Source organism: Styela clava, chromosome 9 (genome assembly GCF_964204865.1).
Source record: "Styela clava chromosome 9, kaStyClav1.hap1.2, whole genome shotgun sequence".
In the NCBI taxonomy this organism is placed as follows: Eukaryota; Metazoa; Chordata; class Ascidiacea; order Stolidobranchia; family Styelidae; genus Styela; species Styela clava.
In genome coordinates, this window is record NC_135258.1 from 5,820,421 (window position 1) to 5,844,782 (window position 24,362).

Here is a 24,362-nt window from a genome sequence, read left to right on the forward strand (position 1 = left end):
CATTCCAATAGAAAATCATAGCAGGGCTCTGGAGTGGAAAGATTTACAACCGACTCAAGGTTGGAAAAAATTCTCTTGACCTCAGATAAAAAATGTCTCGACTTCAACTCCAGTATGAAAAAGTAGGGCTTTAAATGGTTGACCGATTTTAGATAGTTAACGGTTGTAGGGCTGGGAATGGTTGACGATTACGATTTATTTAACAGTTAACTGACATCTCAGATACAAATCATCTTTATAATGTACAATTTCTTCAAAAGTGATAGCAACATCGCAAAGTTATCTCCTGCGGCGTTTCATTCAAAAGAATATCACTAACCGCATTGGTAAGGAGCCAAAATATGTGAAAAATAATTGAAGTACCGAGATTGCTGATTATGGAAATTTGACAATGATAAATTCCCAACTAGTTTTTGGTCGAAATATACAGTTCACGATTTTATTGCAAAATCGCATATTCAATGTCATCCAACAAGTGCGCAGTTGATGCTGTTTTTTTTGTGATATCTTAGAGTAGAATTTGCACGTTGAACACTGAAAATTTGTCACATAAATGACATTTAAAAACGGATTCTGGTTTTACTAAGATACTTTCATATGTCCGAAGCACGCTGCATATCTCTTGCAGCAGAACGATGATGAAACTATCTCCATTCGTGAATAATTTTGAGCGATGCTGCGATGAGATCACTCGAAATTGCTTGTAACCATTGTGACGTAACAAGCTATAATCATTACGTCAAACGAACATCACGCTGCAGTTAACCGGTAAATTTTACCCGGATAACGGTTGAAGTGTTTTCCCTGAAATTCCCAGCACTATGAAAGAGTCATTGACCTTGACTAAAGCTGTGCATTCAGAGAAAAAAAAATTTAATCACAATGACTTTAAAATAGGTAAGCAGTAGGGCTGGGAATTACAGGGAAAACACTTTAACCGTTAACCGGGTAAAATTATCCGGTCAACCGCAGCATGACATTTCACATGATAATTTTACCTTGCTTCGCCACAAAGGTTACAAAGCAATTTCGCGTGACCTTATCTCGGTATTGCACAAACGATCGCTCTGCTGCTGCTGAGATATGCAGCGCGGTAGCCGGTAGGACATACGGGAGTATTTTAGTAAAACTCGATTCCGTTATTGAATGTCATTTATGTGACAAATTTTCAGTGTTTGATGTGCAAATTCTACTTTGAGATATATAAAGGAAAGCAGCATCAACTACGCACTTATATATTTCGACCGAAAACTGATTCATAATTAACTATCGTCAATTTTTTATATTCAGTTTTCTTGGTACTTCAATTGTTTTTCACGTTTATTAGGTACGTACAGTTAGTGATGTTCTTTTGAATTAAACGCCACAGAAGATAAATTTGCGATGATGTAATCATTTTTGAAAGAATTTTACATTATGAGGATGATTTGTACCTGAGATGTCAGGTAAAGGTTAAAATAAATCTTAACCGTTAACCATTCCCAGCCCTAGTAAGCAGTCTTTAATAGTCTGTTAAGAAAACTGCTTTTTTGACTTCCGATAATCACCAATGAATTGTTCTATTCAATCAAATCTAAGTGTAAAAATGTCAAGTCATTTAAAGTAACTGGTAACTATGATGTCCAAGGAATTTTGCTTTTATCCGCTTTACTTGAGAACATAGATAATCAAAAATACTGTTTTTTTATAGTAGTTTCCATTCAAATACGAAGTAAAATATTGTATGTTTTATAGACTTGGATATAAGATTTGAAATATTTCTTATGCGAGTATTGGACAACCGACTGGTTGTGACTTGTGGTTACATTAATTTTTATGAGGGGGTTTTGAAGTATTACTGTGAACTGTGCCCTAAATAAGCAGCCACTGATAGCCCGAAATTCGGGTTGGGTCGAGCTTTTCCATCGCTGAATTTTTTTTAAAATAAATATATGTTTATAAAAAATCAGGTTTGCTTCGAGCTCGGGCCTGCAAATCCAGTTAACTAGTCGGGCTCAAGTCAGGTTTAATACATATGGGCCCGGGTCGGGCCAGAATTTTTGGACCCGATCTTACCTCTAATTCTGGGTGAGGCAATACGCTTGGGGTTGGAATCAAGATTTTTACCCTGTGATGCCAACATGTATCGATTTTTTCTTAGAATGATTTACTGTTCAAATATTTTCTTTAACTTTATTCAATAGTGATATAGTGTAAGATGAGTTGACACATTTACAAGTGTAAGCGTTTACTGTATTGCTTCTAAGTTTGCCAAGTTTACTCAGAATTTTTTCCAACTACCGAGGGCACTCATACAATGTGATTTGATTAAAACTACTTCCAAGGCTTTTCTTACTCTGAAATGAGATTAAAATAAATCCAACTTTGTTTATCACGCATAGTCAAATGGCTAGATTGCTAACAAGGAAGTGCAGCACGCTGATATGCCACCAGCTGTACACTGATACAGAAACCTATAGCATTATAACAATTTGGCTATGCTTATGCGTGATATACGAGTTTGGATTTTTTAATCTCATTTCAGAGTAGGAAAAGCTTTTAGGAAGTTTTAATAACATGGTATGCATGGCCTTGGTAGTATGTCGTTTGGAACGTATCCTGGAGGACCTAGAGTGAACATAACTTTTGAATACAATCATAAACAACAGAAGTTGTCAAGTGTTAAATTTTTTTCGTGGCAAGTTCAGTTTCATTGGTCACGCGGTAAGTTTATTTTGTGATCGAGATGCCAGATGTTCAAAAAAGACTTGTAACACTACAAAATACTACCAGGGAAATCCCCAAATGTGTTCTTCCCATACGATGTCAGTAAAGGGGTTTTATTTTTTGTTACGCCTATTCACACCTTTGGCTTCAAATAGGGCCCTGTACAGGCATCCGCTGATGTCTAATGATATTTTAGTTTGTCATTGCTTATCCAAGTCTTTGCATTGTACCCCATGGTGCAATATGGGACTTATTTAGTGACTGAGGAGTCAAACTGTTTGACTGTTAACTCCACATGGCCAGAAGCATCTTCCAACAAATGAAACCTTTCATTCGCAGGTTCAATGAACGATTCAATGTAAATTTACTATCAATTCCGCTGAAACAGGTTTAGATTTCAACCACATGTTGATAGACCTGAGGAAGTGAAACTTTTTTCAATGGACTGCTATGAACATTTATTGCACTAAATTTTTGTCAAAGATATAACTTTAAAGAATTGAAGTAAACTCATTATTACATGGCTGTCCAACCAGGCTTGGTGTCGGAACAAGATGTTGTTGAGATCTACCATATACCTGTTTTACTATCAGTACAACCTACACAAGCCCACTGTACTGCATCGATTCTCAAATACATCAGCATGTCTGACAAAATCATACCAAATATTTATGCATAGAGTCAAAAAAAAAACTACATATATAAAAATATGACTGACCGATTCACAAAAAATTAGCATAGCTAAGAGATACACGACAATGAAAGACAACAATTTATATATACTCCGTGATTTATACTTGGTCAACATTGACAAATGAGCAGGTTGTTCCCAAAGTTAATTGACCAAGGGCCAAAATTAGAAGCGGAAGTATATTCGCGGGCTGGGAGAGGGATGCGTCCACAAGTGCACTCAGTCGCCCTGATAGAATTTAATTAAATAGGCACTAAAATGATGCAAGATTGATTTTAGATACACCCAGTGTCACACTTTGTTAAGTAATAAAATTAATAATCATAATATTTGGGTGATAGAATACCCAAGCATTCCTTTTAACATGGAATTTGCAACTGCCTTAATATATATGAATGAAATACCAAAACAATAAGATGTGATAATGACATAACAATAGGCGGTATAGAACACAAAAAGGTAGAAACATGAAGTGTTGAACTATTTCACTTAGGTTTGGCAACATGCGAGTCCGTGGAGAACCATTGGTCTTAAGTCATTGCTATATAACATATATATATTTTGCGTCTCAAATTGACAAAAATGGCTGTGCTTCACCAATAATATATAAGCTTATAAATTTCAATAAAAGCCCTTTACTTATATGCCAGAGATCAATTCACATTAAATTGAACATTTCACAATCTGATTTACCGCAAATTGTGGGTGGTATAGGTAAATGAGTTTGAAACATTCAATTTAAATTGTGTTTCCTGATATAAATAAAACAGAAAAAACCTCATGAAGTCCCAATTTAATTTGTCCCAAAGTAGGTCCTGATTATAGACCTCTTTACGAATCTAGGTCTCGGTGATAGAGTGAACTTTAAATGGCTTCCCCTCATAGGGCATGGCATGTTAAGGTTTATGTCTAAATCACTATTTGGAGGGCCACTTGGTCTGCCATATTTCACAGCACGTTTGATTTTCACCAATCGTATTATTTTGCGATAATGTGCCTCAAGTGGAAATGAAATGGTACATATTGAGACGCAAGCCATCAATTCTCTGCTCTCATATCATACATGACTTGGATAAAATAAATAGTTAAATTTCTTTGTAAAAAAGGGTTAAAACATAAAACTAAAAAACATAATATACTGCTTGGTATATAAACATAGGGCTCAGGGCAGGTCAAATTGAAAAATTAATATTCCGAATACATTAATACTACAATAATACTTTTTAAAATATTGAATGTATATTACAAATTAGGTCAACAGGGAATAAATTGAAGTCAATTTTTAATTAAAGACCTAATCTAAAATTGCAGGAAAGTCGATAATCAGTTTGATTGATTCGCTATTTTTACAGTATTCAGTAATAGAAGCATTTATGGTTATACTGTTGGACTTCAATTGCTGAAAACAATACTTTTGAGGAAATGTTGCATCTGCTCGTTAACAAAAATTTCTGTGATTGAACCTATAAAAAGTCTCACACAGCCTCTTTATTGTTTTTGTGTAACTTGTACAAGCCATCAGCTAATTTCAGAGCTCTGTCCGACCCTTCGCAGGCTTCAATCCACTCAGGTGGAATCATCTCAATTCCGTAATACGCTCCAGCGATCGCCCCGGCCATTGATGCAACAGTGTCAGAATCCAAACTTATTGCCGCAGCGTAGATAACAGCCCGTACAAGTCCGTTAAATTTTGATAATTCTGGAATGTTTTTTTCATTCAGGGTGTAAAGGAAACAAAAAATAGCAGCAGGTACGGCTTCATGTGCAGTGACATCTGTTTTGATACCCCCATTAATAACATCTTCCGCTTTCACCTTAATGAAAAAAAAAACTTCATTGCTACTTTCAGATATCATTATATATAGCTAAAAACTTGTGTTTGACAAAATGAGGCATGGTGTGGCTTAGTAGTCAAATTCTCAATTTATCATTATTATACACCTAATGACAACTCAATTATTGTGTGCATTTCAGATATTCTTTCTTTGATTTATTATTCATCTGACTCAAGATTTACCATAAACACAATACTATTAACTTGGCGCTCCAGAAGTGTGTGTACCAATATGGAGGTAACTAATTTCGTTTGCCTGCTTTACATCAAGTTGTGTGAAGGGACTGAAACCTATGGACAGGGGGCATATTCACTTGGCTAACACAAACAGTCTCCAAACTCGTAATAGAACTGAAATGAGAAAAAAAATAATAAAAAATTATGGCCTAAGGTACACATACTACGGGAGTACCGTTAACTCAGTATGCGCATAATTTCCAGGAACCTCTAAATACGTACACATGGTGTGGCTGGTCTCTCCCCTGCAAATCCTTTAATTTAGAATAATGCCAATTAACACAATGTGAAGAGAATTCCCCCTTTTAAATCGATAGCAATGATAGAACAGTAGAAGGCAAAACAACATAACTTAAGTTCAAGCATTTCATAATAATCAACAAAGATCTCTAGCAATTACCTCAGTTTTTTGTTCGATCAGCTTTATGACAATTTTCATTTTTTCATCGTAAACATCCAATTCTTCTTTCGTAGTTGTCACGTTTTCCAAATCAGTCATCAATTCTCTGGCGAACGCGACAGAATCACGAATACCTTCGGTTGTCATAGCTTTCTCGATAGCTAAAGCTTGCAAAATTGCTCCATTTATTCCCTTCGGGTTTGTGTGAGTCAACTTTGACTGATGTGAGGCTAATTCTGCAATTTTGACTTTGTCTTTATGATGAAACAATGGCACTGGTGATACTCTCATTGCCGAACCATTGCCATAGGAACCAGATCCGTTAAATTGTTCTTTTGCTGGATTAAAGGGGTTGCGATAATCATTTACTTTAGTCGACCGAAAAATAAAGCCAACATTAGCCCCATAATACCTTTGTGATGGCGCAGCAAAATAGGTTTCTCCGAAGTTTCTAGCGACATCGCGTGGAACGAATTCTTTACACTTGACGAGTGATTCACCAAGGTCGAAGGTCATGCAAGTGTCATCAGTATAGAAAACAAATCCCTTTTCTCCATCTTTTTGTGATCTTACTTCGTTTATTAAAGTTTCATAATATTTGACAACAGGTTTATTAGGCATTGGACCCCAAAAGTACTCAAATTTTGCACCAAGACAATCCCCAAACACAGCACCTACGATGGCTCCTTGAAATTTTGAGGCAAGTGACACTCCTTGAGAAGATGCCATTTCAGAATCGTTATTAGAATAGATGTCTAGGATTATAATCTGAAATTGGTCAAATAAATTATTTTAAAAATTATATCAGAAGGCAATTTGAGTTAATTAGTCTGAGAATGTATATATATGCACTAAAATGAAATGATTTGAAATAGATCAAAGATTGATGTTTGAAAATAAAATAAGTTCTTGTAATTGTAAACAGTTCCTCCATGAAAATCTAAACAGTGGTTTCAAACCGTTTGGAACACATTCCTTCCATGGCCTATTTTGGGCTCCCTAATTTCCCCTGTGAGAATAAAAAGTCTACTTGCATTTATTATTCAATCTTTAACCGAACATTTGCTTGCGATAAGAGTAACTCGCACTCTTAACTTTTGTAGCCTACAGGTATGTATTTTGATGTGATGTCACTTCTGCATAAACAAAAGCTTGGCATATCAAAATACTATAATGAAGCCGCCCAAGTACTAACAGCTTACAAGATTTATTTAGCCTGCTTCAAAAGTGCCACATGCAGAGTCCATAACTCAATAATCTTTATGGGTCTATACCTATTTACTAGACTTACAGGAAATTAATCATTAGCGTCTCATTAAGTAAACTTCATTCGTGGAAGAAAAGTAATTTCTGCACATTCTCATACAATGTATGGCGTAGTGATATACACGAATCATGTCAAGCAAGAGAGAAAAGTCTGTATTGCTCTATGTACAATGAATGTTTGCTGAAAACACTGTGAATCATGGTTCTGTAAACAACATTTTCTTAGTTCGCCATATGATAAGGCCAGTGGTTCTCAAACGGTGGGCCACGCCTGACAAGGGGGGCGTGGACAATTTTTTGTGAGATTTGATCTTGCCCACCTTTTTTGGATATTTACATTTCTTTACATTCCATCCACATAATTTCACCGTGTTTTTTCAAATTAAACACACTTTCGCCTGGTTCAGGCCATCTTATCAGCTTCCCTTTCCCACAGGATAAATGAAATATAAATATAACTTCAAATTCTATTGTCGCTTCAAGCAAACTTCAAGAGAAAAAATCCTACAGTGGATTATTCAGGACAGATTGCTGTTCGTACCTCAGATGGGTTCCTACATTGAAGATGGAAAATTGCCACCAGTAGAACAATCATCAGTTCAGTTTGTGTGTAATAACTCCCATCTCCAATGCTAATAGTAATTCATGCACAAATCCCAGCAATGTCTTGAAAATTATGATGCTGTCAGTTTCTTATGACCTTTTGCCGTCGGTTCGCCACCGACGCCTAATTTCACAAATCTATTAATTAAATTATATCTGTTAATAAAGAAAATAAGATGAATTTAAACAAAGTACCATGAATTCGAAAAGAACGACGCCTATTTTTACAACTGCAATTGCTAGAATGATTGTTCGCAAATGTAGATCTTAACTGCAAATATAAGTGTATGCATTCAAAATTGACAAAAATAGACATTTTTGCATTCCAGCTTTGAGTTTTTTTTATTAGATAGTAAATCCAATTAACTTTTTCAAAACTCACAAAATCCCATCATGTAATATATACTGTAAATGCATGCAGAGAATAAAAAAAATATAGTGCCGGTAGGTAAGTGATATAATGAGTGACACTGATATATAAAAAAATAACAGAGATTCAGAAAAAAGATTCGAACACCTAAGAGGTAAACAACAATAAAATAAAACATAAGTCATACAATTGGTATTTGTGCCTGGTTAACATTGACAAATGCGCTGGTTCAAACACAAGAGGTCTAAGCCAATCCCTGCACATATCCTCTGTTTTTACGATACTCTTATAGTGTGCGAGCCATCGGACACCGGAACGAAGTATGTTCACCAGGTTAGAGTTAGGCCATAATTTTATTCCAATTTTCTATATTTTTGTTCTATTACGAGTTCGGGGACTAGCCAAGTGACAACCATAGTATTTGTACCTGAAATTATGGCCTAACCTGGTACATATACTACGTTCCGGTGTCCGCCATCTTGGTTCACATACTACGGGAGCACTGTTTTTACAACTACAATTGCTAAAATGATTGTTTGCAAATGTAGATATAAACTGCAAATATAAAAGCATGCATTAAAAATTGACAAAAATAGCGGTGAATCCATCTTCCCCACTAATATAAACGTACAAATTTTATTAAAAATAATTCAATTTAAAACAGGAATTATAATTATAGGAAAATTTAGAAAAGTAGAGGTAAAAGTAGAGGTAAAAGTAAGTGCTTTTCTCAGGTAATTGCTTTGATGAAAACTATAGTTGAAGCATAGGACAGCAAATAAACAAACTTTCATAACATCTGGGATGAAAACCCAATCTTTTGAATCAAAGAGCTTCACATGCACTATGTTTTATTAATTGCAATTCATTCATTTATGTTGTATTCAAAACCTTGATGAAGGAAAGACAAAATGAGTAGTTCATGAATAAGGTCAAATATTGAAAACAAAGTCAAATTCAAAAGTAAGACACAAATATGGATAGCAAAGAAGCCGCAACTATAGACATTTTTTGAAATGTAGGTCTTGCAGAAATACAAATATTTTAAGAACAAATTTAATAATTGAACACCTTAGTGTGATTTATGATAAGTCAGGTGTAAGGGGAATGATTGTATTGTCTTCTCCTTAGGGGTCTATCTACAACAGGCTAAGAATTGGGATGGATATGCTCCCAATCATAGTTTGAATGGCCTCCTCTGTGGATGGCTATTGAGGCTGCCATACAAACAGTAAGTAAGGAATAGGAATGATTAGGGCTGGGAATTTCAGGGGAAACAAAATTGACCGGTTAACCGCAGCTTATGTTTGACGTAATAATCTATAATTTCAGCTTGTTACGTCACACAGGGTCAAAGCAATTTCGTGTGATTTTATCCCGGTATCGCTCAAAAATATTCACGAATGAAGATAGTTTCATGATCACTCAAGAGATATGCAACGCTGTTCGGACATATGGAAACATTTTACTAAAACCCGAATCCGTTATTAAATGTCATTCATCATTTATGTCATAAATTCCACATGCGAATTCTACTCTGAGATATCATAAAGGAAAACAGATTCTGAATTTATCATTGTCAAATGTTCATAATTAGCAATCTTGGTACTTCAATTATTTTTCACATTCATTGGGTCCTTACCAATACAATTAGGGATATTCTTTTGAATTAAACGCTACAGAATTTTAACTTGCGATGAGTCGATGACGTAATCATTTTTGAAAAAATTGTGTACCTGAGATGTCAGTTAACGGTTAAAATAAATCGTAACCGTTAACCATCTAAAATCAGTTGACCGATTAACCAGTTAACCATTCCCAGCCCTAGGAATGATATATGATTTCGATTGACATTTGAAGGGCCTCCCCATAGAGGACAAATTGGGTTGCAATATAAACAGCAGGTTAGGGGTAGGAATGGATATATGGTTTCAATCGTCATATTAATGGCCTCCTCTGAGGACAGTTATTGTGATGCTATATAAAAGGCAGGTCCGATTTAAAAAAATGATATTGTTTTCGATAAGGTGTCATGGTCAAGTTTATCTTTTCTAATCAGCAAAATAATAAGCGATACAATTGAAAAATATTGAAAACATAATTTTGCTGGGGAAGGGAAGCTGCGGAGAACAATAAGCTATAATTTGTACAGACTCATAATACTGCAATAAATTAAAAAATTCAATGAACGATGAAAAAGTTCAAGTGAGTAATAAACTTGGTCACTTGGAACATGACGAAATGCCACATATTGTCACATTTGGGACCCGGAAATGATAAGTCGATCTGACAGACTCGTTTTATTGAGAATATTCAACACGTGAAATAGAAAAATGCGACACATCAAATGCAAGAAAAACAACACAGTAATGATGACGACGACAAGATAGCGATAATCATCACGATGCCGATATACAATTGAACGAGCCCGAACTAAACTAAAACTTAGACCACGCGGACTGCCGACACATATATAATACAAAATTCATTAACTAGAACAATAGCCTGGAGCAATCTAGTTTTAATTTAGAGTAATAGGAATAAAATTCAACTGGTTAGGAATAGAAAATTGAGCAAGATTGGCATAAAATATGGTAAAAAGTTTTGTATAAAGAACACCAACACATGTTAAAAATATGACAAAAATATAGGTAACATCAGAATTACTATTATTTTGGTCTGGGTTATTAAAGTCCAAAAATAAAATATTAAGTTCAGATTGACACAAGTCATGGATTCCATGCTTTTGTAGCATATATGATTTGAATAGTACATAATAAAAAAGTACAAAGATAGTACAAAGTAAAAAGGATGAATTTAAAAGCTCCCAAATTACTTCTACTAAGTATACGAGTTTAAGACACAGGGATACTCAAAACGGTAAAATCTACTTTCAAATATATTCTAAAATAATACTGTTGAATGTCGAATATATATTATAGAATGGGCCATGCTTGAAAACTAACAAATTCAAGTTAATATATATTCAATTAAACAATTCAGGAGTCCTGCTGCAACAACGACCTTGTTGTAAACTGCTTGTCTGAGAAAGTCTGATTTTGGTCAGACAAACGTTACAGAAATACATTTGTGTTAGTGTGCAGCAGGACTCTTGAATTGCATATTATGGTATTTTTATTCCTGCTACAGCATCCTTGCATTATACACATACGATGCACTAGCGCAGAGGCATTGAGGAAGGATTGGGAGTCAGTCTCACTTAACCTCTACTGATAGTTATATTCAATTATTCTGAAATGCAGGAAAGATAAGATAAAAAGTGATTTGATTGGTTTCATGACCTATTTTTTGTCTTTGTGTATCTTGTTCAAGCCATCAGCTAATTTCAGAGCTCTTTCAGACCCTTCACAGGCTTCAACCCACTCAGACGGAATCATCTCAATTCCGTAATATGCTCCAGCGATCGCCCCAGTCATTGACCCTATGGTGTCAGAATCCTCACTTATTGCCACAGCGTAGATAACAGCCCGTACAAATCCGTTAAATTTGGATAATTCTGGAATGTTTTTTTCATTGAGGGTGTAAAGGAAACAAAAAATTGCAGCAGGTACAGCTTCATGTGCAGTGACGTCTGTCAATATATCTGCATCCATAACGTCTTCTGCTTTCACCTAAATGAAGAAAAAATAGGTTTGGACTTTGGAGCTAATTCCAGATAATAGTATAAATACTTAACTTAACAAAACGAGTCATGACGTGGCATTATTGAAATGCTCAAATGCATATTAGTAGTAGGGCCAAGAATAGTTTTTGTAAATAAATATCTACTATATATCACGGCAAATCATTTTAGCTAAGTCACATTTTTTGGGTGTTGAGTAAATCATATTTTTTGGGTGTTGAGTAAATCATATTTTTTGTCCGTAAAATATGGTACATGCCAGGCTAACAAATCTAAAAACAAACAGGTCGGTAATGCGGGGAGATGAAAAAAAGTCAAACTGTGAAAAACATGACATGATGTACTTTGATTGCAATACCTCAGTTTTCTGTTTTAGCAGTTTCACAACAATTTTAATTTTTTCATCGTAAACATCCAATTCCTTTTTCGTTTTTGTCAATTTTTTTAAATCTGTCATCAATTTTTTGGCAAACGCGACAGGATCATGAATATTTTCCGATTTCATCGCTTTCTCGATCGCTAACGCTTGCAAAATCGCTCCGTTTATTCCCTTTGGGTTTGTGTGAGTCAACTTCGACTGACTTGAGGCTAATTCTGCAATTTTAACTTTGTCTTTATGATGAAACAATGGAACTGGTGATACTCTCATCGCCGATCCATTTCCATAAGAGCCCTCTCCGTCAAATTGTTCTTTTGCTGGATCGAAGGGGTTGCGGTAATCATTTTCTTTTGTCGACTTGAAAATAGAGACGACATTTCCGCCATAAAATCTTTGTGGTGACGAAGCAAAGTAGGTTTCTCCAAAGTTTTTAGCGACATTTTGTGGAACAAATTCTTTACACTCGACAAGTGATTCACCAAGGTCAAAGGTCATACAGGTGTCATCAGTATACAAAACAAACCCCTTTTTCTCATCCTTCTGTGAGTTTACTCTGTCTATTACGCTTTCGTAATATCTAACGACCCGTTCAGTTGGCGTTATACACCAACTTTCCTCAAATCTTGCACCAAGGCAATCCCCAAACAGAGCACCAAGTATGGTTCCCTGAAATTTTGAAACGAGTGACACTCCTTGAGATGACGCCATTTTTAGATGGATATTAAAATAAATGTCTGTGATTAAACACTGAAATCATGTAAAGAAATAATATAAAATATACCAGGAAAAGCGGAATGAAGATTAGTTTAGTTTAAAAAGAACGCAGTGTATGAATTAACGTTGATGCAGTTGTATAGAACAATTTAAAAAGCATCGAAAATTAATTGCACTGATGCGAATCATATTGCCATTAAGCTGTGTTATCGGCTTTCGTCTCCCCCGGGATGAATAAGGGTACCTGCTATGGGTACCTTTTAAATTCGTTTCTTATCTGTTTCATGGAGAGAAAGTAAAATACGCCTTACTGAATTGCAATCAACAATTACGGATACTTATTTAGCATTATCAGTGCCAATTAAAAAAATGATTGTCCCGAAAGCAATAGTGTTTATGTGCAACGTTCTAAATTACCGGTGCATAGTCTTATCTTACAAAATGTTTAGTTTACGGCCAATATACGCGAACAACAGCATCACTTTAGGTATTTATTTAGGAGCTATGTTAAAGTATTGAACTCAGGAATTGGACCTGAGTCCTGCCCAAATACTCGGATTCGGCCGAGCCGAACCTTTTTGGATTAGTCGCATCACTAATGAGACATCTTTGCTGGCAGGCACAAATATAACAGCAACATGAATAATGCATACTGACAAAAGATAACATACTCAAATTACTGTGCGCTGGAAGAGGCAGAAGTGAGCGTTTAGTTCAAACCCAAGTTTTAATAAGCAATACCCACATTATTACATCCAATGCACAAACCAATAAGCCATTGAACCTGCCCTCCATATGTAACATTCCTTAGAAAATAATTTTAACTTTTCGTAAAGATCTTTGAATCACAAAACAATGTCCTAATGAGAGATTCAAGCAAACAGACGAGATCTAAGATGAACACAAACATTTTGGGATAGATTGATGTTCGTGCTTCTGACAGGTCGCTTTGAATGTGAAAATCCATCTGTTCAGTTGGTGTGTAATATTTCCCAATGCTGATCCTAACCAGTGTTATGCTATAATTATCAAACTGCTTTCTCTTGTGTCATTTTACTGGCAGCTCACAAGCAACACCTATTCTTCTAGATCTAATAATAAATCTGAAAGGAAAATAGATGAATTTAAACAGAGGATCACAAATTTGATAAATTAAACTTGTTACTGTTGGTTTGGCAATGATAAAATGGCAGTTTTATCAAGCACATAAAAATGTAAATACAGAATGTTGGAAAAATAGAAAATACAAAAAAAATTGAGCCGATTTTGGAGTTTATATTATGACATATAGCAGGAGTGTTTCACAATAAACAACAAAATTTTGATGTTTTTCCCCAAGAAGTTGAAATTTACTTTTATTTCAATTTTCCTATAGGAATAGATGAATATGAACAGATTCATATAGACTTGCACTGTATTAGGCAAGTGCAGTTTCAAGTATTTTGTGGCGTCTAGAGCTGCCGCAAAACCATGGCGGGATTTCCAAACCATGGCCGCTATGACCAAACTCACGGCTATTGACCAATAGCAGGCTGCCCCTCGTGACGGCAGCAAATCGAATACCACCAATTTTGCTGCCGTAACCAAGGCATGTTGGCTGTAATAGCAGGGCTGCCCCTGATGGTGATAAATATTGGGTAAGTTGAAACGCTTTTCCTATGAAAACAGTTTTGATGTGTTTGGGGTTAGGTCTAGGTTTAAGTAGATATAATTCCGCATGATAAACCGGAATATTGTACATGACTTTGTAAATATACCGGTAATAGCACAATAAACCCATGGCAAGAGACACCGCGGTACTTTCGTGGCAGGAGCTGCCATGAAGTGGTAAAAACTGCGCCTCGTATTAGGTCCCACATCAACTGGCATGTAATACAATAGCATAATATCTCCTGAACTCTTTATATTTCAGTGATTGCCAATAAATTTGCTCATACACGAGTCTTTTACTTCTGAGTACGAGTGACTTTGCTCTGAACTTAAATTTTAATAAGAAACAGTTCTATTTTCCATCGCACATCGGTTTGGCGCCAAGCAGAGATAACACAGTAGTAATGCAAAAGTTCTTCATTTTTGAGTGAGTGCACATGAGTTTGCTATATAAATTCTCATAAAATAAACGAACCCCTTTGTCCAACTCGCTTTACTAGAACCGTGATAAATAGTTAAAGCTCAATGCTTGTGATAAAACTTTCAGTAGAAGAAGTCGCAGTCTTAAAAATTTTGATGTTCATAAAATGACACATAGAAATTATAGTCGCTCTGCAATTTTGCATTCCAGCTTTGAGTTTTTCTCGTTGTTGAGTGTTTTGTGACGCTTTCACAGCCTCTGCCTCTGGGACAGTAAATCCTATTAACTTTCTCAAAACTTCGTTTGAAAATTCTGCATCTAATGTGTCCGTCCCATCACAGATTCTTGCTTTTAATCCCCAGCCTATAAAAGCATCAGATCTTAGCTTTGATAATAGAGTTACGACGATGCATTTTGAACGAACATTGATTTCTTTTCGGCCTTGATATTTTGATAAAAACACTTTCGCTTGACACAGATAATCCATTTGATTAGTTTCTGGACACTCTGGATCCTTTTTTACGACGGAATTTAATGTATACGATGGCTTCACTTGTGGTATAGTTGAAGCTTGAATATGGTGAGACTTTGGTTTTAACTTTGTCTCATTTCTGGAGTTTAAAACAGGAATATCATCATCAAATATTTCCATATTATCATCTGACATTAATAATGTTGAGGCCTCATCTCTATTTGTATGTGTTGATAACTTTTTTGGCGAGATGAATTCTGTGTGCTGTGATGGCCTATATTCTTGCTTATATGAGATATTTGTTTTACTAGGCTGAGGAAAGTTTCCTGAGGCACCACGCTGCATTGAATTTGGATCAGATTTAGTTGGTTTCTGAAACAAACTAGGACCTGGCATTGCTTGTTTCTGATGGAGTGTTTCAGACTCTTTTTTTATTATGACAGAATTTGATAACTTACTTACTTCAGTATTTTTGCTGCCAAAATTGGATGAATTTATTGCTTGTTTTTCAAGTGAACTGCAACCCGGCATCGCTTGTTTCTGATATAGCATTTTTGACTCTTTCTTTATTATGGCAGAATTTGATAGCTTAGGTACTTTAGGATTGTTGATGCCAATGTTGGTTGAATTTGTAGCTTGTTGTTCATTTGTATTATTAACCAAATGCTTATCCAAGTCTGCATCTGCCAGTAAGTCATCAATACCCTCCTCATCGTCAGAAATTGTGATAATATCAAATTTTTTACCACCAGTATTCTTGATAGTAGAAGTTGATGACGTCGCGCAATCTTTTTGATTGCATGATCCAGTATCTTCAAAATGGGTTGAAACTAAGCTTGAAAGTACGGCATCGTCCATAGAATCATCAAAATCTGCATCGGCCATGATTTGATCCAACTCAGCATCATCGAAATCTACATCAACATTTCTTGAACTAGATTGGGCTTGATTCTCGAAACTACTAAGAACTCTTCGCTGATTGGTTTTTGTATTTATTGTTCTGTTTTGAATATAATTTCCATGACCACTTTGGTTGGAATTTGCAACATTTGTTCGATTTCGAGCGTTTTCATTTCTTGAATTCGGCTGATTTCGGCTTTGATTTTCAGAGCCTACAAGGCTTCTTTGTCCCGGATTCGCAACATTAATTGTCCGATTCTGTGGTGATTCATTTCTTGTGTTTGCCTGACTATTTTGACTTACAGTATCCGATATGTTAGTTTGAGCAGTAGGGTTTGTTGGAATAGGCCTGTTCAATCCTCTACAAAGCATAGCTTCATAGTTACACGATTGAAACATATCCTCCACTTCTCCTCCTAATATATCAATATTACTTTGTTTCAGCATCATAACTCCACGTCTACAAATAACAGGTCCTCGTATAGTAATTTTCGTACCAGGGGTTATTTTTTCATTTATTTTTGGTATTTGGGTATATTCCATACCAGATATTTCCTGTACGCCATCAGTAATGCTCATCATTAGCATTCGTGATGGCTTTGCTTCCCATGGCTTTTGTGTCGCTTGTGTTTCCGCACACACAAACATATTAGAGTTCTCTTTATTTTGTCTTTGTAATAACTGTGAGTATTTTGGCTGTGAAACATCTAATACATTGTCAATTTGGACACAATAAATCCCTTTTAAAGTATAAGCATCATTTGTGATTTCGGAAGGAAGGCATCCTTCTCCAAAGTCTCTCAAATCAGTCAAAAGCCATTGCTCGTAAACTAAATTTCTGATTGTCGTAGGATCAGTAGGGTTCGGATTCTCAGATCTCAACCATTCCAAACATGCTGAAACCCAGTCATTGGGAACTGAAATATGCTTTGACTTCAACCAGGCAGAAATAGCGTTTGTTGAAGTTGACATGACGCAGGTAAATGCAGTCTATATATATTTTAGTTTTATTGATACTGCAAATATTGAATATGTTTTGAGATTTCAAACATGAATTGTAATTCAGCTATCAAAAGAGTGAATCGCATTCAAAAAATCAAATGTTTTAGGGAAAAAAATTTCATTTTTCATTTAAATCTGTAAATGCAGCATTACTAATGCTATTTACTAATTTCGGTATTTAACATTACTTTAATGCTTACGAATTTGTCAAAAAGTATCTAAAATGTACAAAAGTCAGATTACGAAATGTAGGCTACTTATATTATGTTTCAAAACACAGAAATATGGAGTACACAACACAACAACTCATACAATATATAGTATTGTAAAGTATATATGGGCCTAGTAATCTTTATGTGCCATCTCTTAAAACAATGTTATTTTGAAGATATTGAACAATATTTAGTGTTCATATGACAGTATGAAGCATCTGTTATTTCGGTATTTAGTATTTATATAGCTAAATGGACTACGGTATTTTTCTTTAAAACATCTAGTTGTCCCCAAAACCAAAGGAAATTAGGTAAAATTAGCAGATACTTTTTGCATATCAACAAGACTCTATATTTCTTTATTGGGGCCTCGTGTAGTTTCGTACCTAATGTACTTCTAGTGTGCGTTTTTTGATAAGTCAATCCTAACCCCCATCTGACTACGCCATCCAAAAATTACGTCACTACAACATCACAATCACGTCATAGAGCTTGCCAAATATACATACAATCGCCCGAAATGGCATTGGCGCCGACGATAAAGAACTGACTAACATTATCGATCTCTCTCCTATTGGAATCATTGCGACGAGAAAGCGAGAGATATAACTGTTCGATTTCGGGTGCTAGTTTGCGCGTCTTGGATGGCAGTTCGTATAGTTTGAAGGGCTCTATTACGACACTGCGAGTCTGTGACGTCGTGTTGACATAATTTTTGGATGGTGTAGTCAGGTGGGGGTTAGGAATAAATTGTCATGCTACGCCCACTAGAAGTATGTTACAAAACTACATGAGACCCCTTTATTGCTCTGATATTTTTATTTCACATTCAGTCTGTCTAGTGATTTTCCTACACCACCCCTCCACCTAATTTTTAAGTGTGACAGCACATTTCAGTTTCTTCTAACATAAATATAATTAGAGGGTCTACCTTTAATAAATTTTCTTTAATAAAAAGAAAGTGACCCGCTATGACTCACCGTACGAGTGCTGGAGTGCGAACAGGAGAATGGGTCAGCCAAACACATTTTATCCCTAAATTGGGCATACAAAACATGACAATTGCCTTAAGTTAAAACTTTGACAGCTATACGAAAAATTACCGGTAAGGGCAGATGTAGAAATTCCTGACGTAACCTAAATTTACCGGTGACCGTACATTTGAACCCACGTACATTTGAACCCATGTGTATATCCACGGGTTCAATCTATATGCAGGTGCTAAAACCCATGGGTTAGGGTTAGTATGGGTTTAACTATCCGTGAAACAAAAAAAATTCCATAGGTGCAATAGCATACAGGTGCAATTGTCATGGGTTCAAATGTACGTGGGTTCAAATGTAATGGAACCAAATTTACCTGAAAAGAGTCGTAATTTTCTTGCAGTCATCGTTTTATAAACATTTCAAGACTGGGAGAACAACAATCAAAAATACATGGTAGAGTAGCGCCACCTAGCGAATGTTAGTTAGGTACATTGGACTTTTCTTTTATTTGAGCACATGTCCTTGGTTGCTAAATCTTATATAAGAGTAATAAACATTTGAATATGAACTAAAATTTATTTAGAACAACACGAATACTATATGAACAGGTATCGTTACTAGCGTGTAATCGACAATAGAATTTTTAATTCATGCCGCGGGAAAATAAAAATGGCATGTACAAAATACAAATGCAGCTATGTGAAATACAAAGAGTCAGCGGACGGCTCATCTTACGGGTATGCTGTTTTGGTCGAGAGACTTCTTTAAAAGACTGAAAGCTCGGCTCGTTTAGGTGTGTTTCTTACTTTCCATGACATAAATGAAAGTATTTAGGAGAAGAGTTTTAAAGGCTGCAGGAATAGGAAATTCCGCACAGATGCTTGATCTTTTATTCTAATTCCAATAGCCTACCGGTACCGTACGCTGGGGACTGCTCAATTACCGGTACCGGTAAGTGATTTCACGTTTTCCACTCAATTACCCGTAGTGTTGAACCAAATATATTACCGCCAATTCCATTTAATGGTATAGACTACCGGTACCGGTATAACTGTATAAGGAACAAGACTCTGAATTCGGTACGGTCAGGTACGGTACCGGTACCAAGTTCTGAAGTTAGGTTACGCGCTGACGAGAATGTCATGTCATTCTTGAAGCAATCACGGGCGCAATCTCACTCACTTTTCTCTCGTTCGCGGTTTCATGTTTTTTTCTGAGGCGATCGACGACGGTGATCTGCTCTTTGGTCGGTGATCACTGGATTACCGCGCAGCTCTGGAGCGTCAGAAATAGGCAGTTACTGGGCTAACTGGAAAGTTCCTCCATTCTCAACTTTCCTGTTTCTCAGCTTAAGCAAATTGTACTAGGATAGACTAAACCCTAGATTTTTGATTCAATCCAGAAAAGCTAATATTTCAGTTAAAACTGTTTTGGACTGTCTTTCTCGATTGCTGCAAATATCCCATGGTTTAAGGACTTGCATCCACTTACTTTGCAGCTTTTATTATTTGTTTTATTATCTGAACAGCTGAATTTCACCTTTTTTGTGTCTTTGCCTTAATAATTTATGACTAATTAGGATAGGTTTTACATGTTTATCCCAGGGGAGAGCAAAGTCAATAAGATGGCTTAATCATATGGCGAACCACAGCCTTTCGTCCTCTTACCATTCCATGTCGGGTATGGGATTAGTCAGCCAGTTTATTGCTTTTCGAATGCATGGACTTGATCTCTGACTGACTTAATCTCTGTATTTGCATTGTTCAAAATTGCTGTTTTATTTAACATTGAAATTAGCTTCAAGTTTGTTTGAATCATTCTTGGCATTCTTTTTATATCCAATAATTTGACTTGTTATGAAAAGCCTCGTATACTGGTAGATGTGTAAATTTTTATAGTGAAGCGAGTTCTTTGTTTCAAGCAGTACTACTGCTCATTGTATAAATATCATTTATTGCCATAAACTTATTGTAACTGTATTACCATGGGTAAAAATTGTATGCATTTATTTGTTATTTATATGAAATTAAATGACCTTACCAGGTATTGTATTATCAATTGATTTATGTAGTATCCAATTTTCCTCTTAGCTGGAAGTTTATGATTATTGAAAATTTACTTTACTGATTTTTGGTCTGTGTTGTTCGGGGAAAAACATATTGGCCATTTTCAACTTGACTTCTGTATAGTTTCACATTTCTATATTTGTTTAGTAATTCAGGTTTATAAGTCCCATGCATGATAAAATGTCATTCATGCAAAGAGTTACAGCTGATGACATAAAGCGAATACTTCTTTCTTATATTTATACCTTTAGCACTAAATAGTTGATTAGTTCGATAGATTAGTTGAATAGTTGATTAGTCTATTTCAGATTTTAATCTGCTCAAAAATCTGTAACAATGGGCGCTGTTGAAATCAACATGCAAACTACGATGAGCTCTGATAAGGATGAACTTTTTATTTGTCCTTATGACCCTGTTCATAGAGTTGCAGCTAGGAGATACATTCGTCATATTATAAAATGTCGAAGAAATTTCCCATTAGTTGAGAAAGCTGTTTGTCCTTTTAATGCAAGACATGTTGTTCCTAAACCAGAATTGCGACATCACCTGAGCTGCTGCCCTGATGCTCGTATGATTGAATCTGAGATAAATTTTGATCGCTGTGGTTATGATGGGGATGAGGTTAAAGGTGATACATCAATGCCACCTATGCAGTCTCAACCATTAGATTTTGGGTCGGAAGAAAACTGGGACGACGAAATTGCTGATAATGCTTCGACGCAGGAATATGTTTACGGATTATCGGGACCTAAAAAGACAGTGAATCGTAGAAGAGAAGAAATCAAAAGAATAAAAGAAGAAATGAGACGTAAAGCTCAAGAAGAAAGCAATTTTATTGAGGCTCATTTTGAAATTCATCAACGAAGGCCAATGCGACATCCTGGTGTTGCAGACAGACAGAATCTCATGCAGTATGGCCTGTTTTTTGCTGATGACCCAAATCCAGCCAAACCACTTCTCGCAGCCAATTTTCAAAAACCAGTGCTCTCTGATTAGTTTAGCAAATGAGAGATCTTCGCGACATGAAATTACCTAACTTTAAGTGTAACACTACCGATCACAATATGTAGAAAATGAATCTAGCAAAGATCGATCATGATTAGATCTATTTTTTCTATTTGTTTGATATTTTTGAACATTTCTTTTTTTGACATTACACTTTACAGCTGTGGTAAGTCAGTGTCATTACATGTGTTCCAAATAGTCTTAGTCAATTTTTTTGCAAAACATGCAAAATTATCAGAAAAATAAGCGAACACACATTTAGCCCAAATAGTAGTTCGCTAAAGTAATATCAAAATTAAAAACAAACCTTTAACTCTACAGGATTTTCTGAATTCAACCTTGCTTGTTCTGGCATTTTGTTAGAACATTCACATAGGTTGAGTAATTTAATATTATTTAATGTCAATGAATGGGTGTGCTGCTAATTGAAATTTGTTTATTAAATTGGGGTGTGCTATTATTTGAATTCCCTTTTTCTTTACCTACATTGTCACATGTGCTTGCTTTCTCTCAATAGCACCAATTTCATTCTTTTTGCACCTGTTTTTTTTATTAATAAATAGTTACCAAATTTTACAATTGTGGAAAGTTATTCCGGTTGACTGACTGATGGAAAGAAAATATAATAGAAACTTAATTGTGGGGCAATGGCAGAACAGTGCCTTAATTATGTTATAAAGTTAAGTGGGGTGACAGCTACCAATATCATAAATGAATGATGTGTGTGAGTGTGCCTGACCTTGATTTGCAAAAATAGTTTTGGGGTCTGGCAGAGATGTCCAATTTGAATTCAGCATTATATCGTTTTAATGTTTATAACTTAAATTATAAGAATAGCGAATATCGCAAACAATCGACATAACATGTCGAACACGTTTTTGATTGGAAATATTTTACAATAACTCGTATTTTTTCGTAATAAAAGAAGTCGTGTGTGGCGCAGCAATAAATCACAGCCGACATAAAAAGATTTAAAGTACTTGTAACACGTTGAGGACGTTTTTGATTGAAATTATTTTATAATTATCACCGTACATTTATTCCATAATAGTCGAGATCGTCTGTGCGCTGCAACAACAAATTTTCTGAATTTTTATCTTGTAATTTTAACTGTTTTCATTCTCCGTTCCGAACATGACGGGGAAATTTTGCATTCTTGCGATTGATGGCGTCTAAAATAGCGTTTAAATATTATTCGGTGGCCGCACTACAGCTGCAGGGAATAGTGTTGTCCAAATAACTAATTTTCCCTACATATTAAATGAACAATCTTTTAGCTACCGACTTCGGGATGTGTTGTTTTTCCTATCGTGCTTATGTGATTTTGCGTTATATAAAACTCATGAAATGTCGTTACTGCTTATCGATTGAAAATTCTGATAAAATTGAACTAATGGCATTTCAACATATTCACATTAATATATCCGTACGGAAATCGTAGAAATGTTACTTTGTTATGAACTTGAATGGATGTTTACAAAACGGCCCACTGAAAAGTTGTTGAAATTCACGCGATATTGGCGCACATGATGCTTATTTATAAATTAAATCAATATCATAGCCACTGGAAATAAATAAATAACAAACATCATAACGCAAATATAACACTCAATTTTGAGGACCTTGTCTGTTACCGAAAAGTGTGTGCAGATTCTCACGTGTTCGTCAGAAATAGTTTAATTCGCCAGAGGTGCGTTGTGCCGAGCAAGCGTTTAATTCGGTGAGGTAACGTCTCCAGGTCACGTGTTACCAAACATTGGAATAAGTATGAGTTTATTTCGACTCCATAATCAGCAGTAGACGATAAAATAATAGATAAAGACAAAAAAAATAGTAAACTGCTACTGCAATATTCGCTATTCGAATATTTTGCCCAGCTCTTCCCTAAATTTTCTTTTTATGTATTTTGTAAATTCTGACTTAACTTAGAACTTGTCTGGTCTTCCAGTTTGGTAAAATAATTTGCATATATATATAAATAAATAAATATATATAAAACACAAGAGAGCTACGCACAAATATATGGACACGTTAGACCAGAGCGAATCAGTCTTTACCGGTACCTTTGACGCTACCGGTACCCTCATATTTAATATTATGTGTTTTCTGGTTGACTAAATAATAAATTCTCTCTCTCCTCAAAAAAGTTCTGAATTTCCAGTAGCAAGAATTTTGCAGAATAAAAACGTACAGCCAGTCATGACACTGACTAAAATCCGTGTTCCCTTGGATAAAAAATAATACAGCAAAATTTTAGACGAAATATCAAATTTCATAGAATTCACGCAAAATAAATAAATTTTGAAATAAATAAAAGTAATAGCCTTCTAGCGAAGAAATTAATCTTTAACCACTGAAAATTTCAAAGCAATTGGTCCAGTATTCGAAGAGAAAAGCGATTTTTTAAAAACGTGTCAAAGAACAAGAACAACAACAACAACATAATATTGAAACGATCGTTATGGCCACTAAACGTGTCCAATAAATAATTTGATGAAAAACCGTAGTACAGTAGTATATATTTACGGGAAAACCGATGTCCATCTTATTTTTAGCAATACGTCATAATTTTGCTGATTCACGATGATCGTTTACAGTTGCATTCGCCAGAGGCAGGGGCCGATGTTTATCTTCATATACACACCGGTACCGGTAGCATAGGGCAGCTTACCGGTATTTGTTTTCGAAATTATTTAATTTTTCGAATCGAAATGGCACTGGGGAGTTTTTAAATTAAAGTGGCGCTGGACAGACTGTGCCGCCATCACGTCCCAGAATTTTAAAAGTTTTGAACTGCACTTAGCT

At 35.5% G+C, this 24,362-nt stretch overlaps 4 protein-coding genes across 4 annotated transcripts; 1 reads left to right on the forward strand and 3 right to left on the reverse strand.

Moving 5' to 3' along the window:
- Positions 1-3,352: 3,352 nt before the first annotated feature.
- On the reverse strand, positions 3,353-7,889 carry LOC120339824 (ADP-ribosylhydrolase ARH3-like). The gene is made up of 3 exons (XM_078116035.1): positions 7,676-7,889; positions 5,869-6,636; positions 3,353-5,211 (listed from the first exon to the last, which is right to left on the reverse strand). Exons 1-3 carry the CDS (start codon positions 7,727-7,729, stop codon positions 4,873-4,875), a joined length of 1,161 nt encoding a protein of 386 aa, XP_077972161.1. The 5' UTR covers positions 7,730-7,889; the 3' UTR covers positions 3,353-4,872.
- Positions 7,890-9,130: 1,241 nt separating this feature from the next.
- Positions 9,131-13,033, reverse strand: LOC120339825 (ADP-ribosylhydrolase ARH3-like). Its single transcript, XM_039408028.2, has 2 exons — positions 12,109-13,033; positions 9,131-11,739 (listed from the first exon to the last, which is right to left on the reverse strand). The coding sequence occupies exons 1-2, from the start codon at positions 12,835-12,837 to the stop codon at positions 11,410-11,412; spliced, it is 1,059 nt and encodes a 352-aa protein (XP_039263962.2). The 5' UTR covers positions 12,838-13,033; the 3' UTR covers positions 9,131-11,409.
- Positions 13,034-13,945: 912 nt separating this feature from the next.
- On the reverse strand, positions 13,946-17,298 carry LOC120339823 (uncharacterized). The gene has a single exon (XM_039408026.2). It carries the CDS (start codon positions 17,256-17,258, stop codon positions 15,009-15,011), a length of 2,250 nt encoding a protein of 749 aa, XP_039263960.2. The 5' UTR covers positions 17,259-17,298; the 3' UTR covers positions 13,946-15,008.
- A 3,506-nt stretch (positions 17,299-20,804) lies between these two features.
- LOC120339828 (uncharacterized) lies at positions 20,805-22,136 on the forward strand. Its single transcript, XM_039408030.2, has one exon. The coding sequence runs from the start codon at positions 20,889-20,891 to the stop codon at positions 21,546-21,548; it is 660 nt and encodes a 219-aa protein (XP_039263964.2). The 5' UTR covers positions 20,805-20,888; the 3' UTR covers positions 21,549-22,136.
- Positions 22,137-24,362: the final 2,226 nt, after the last annotated feature.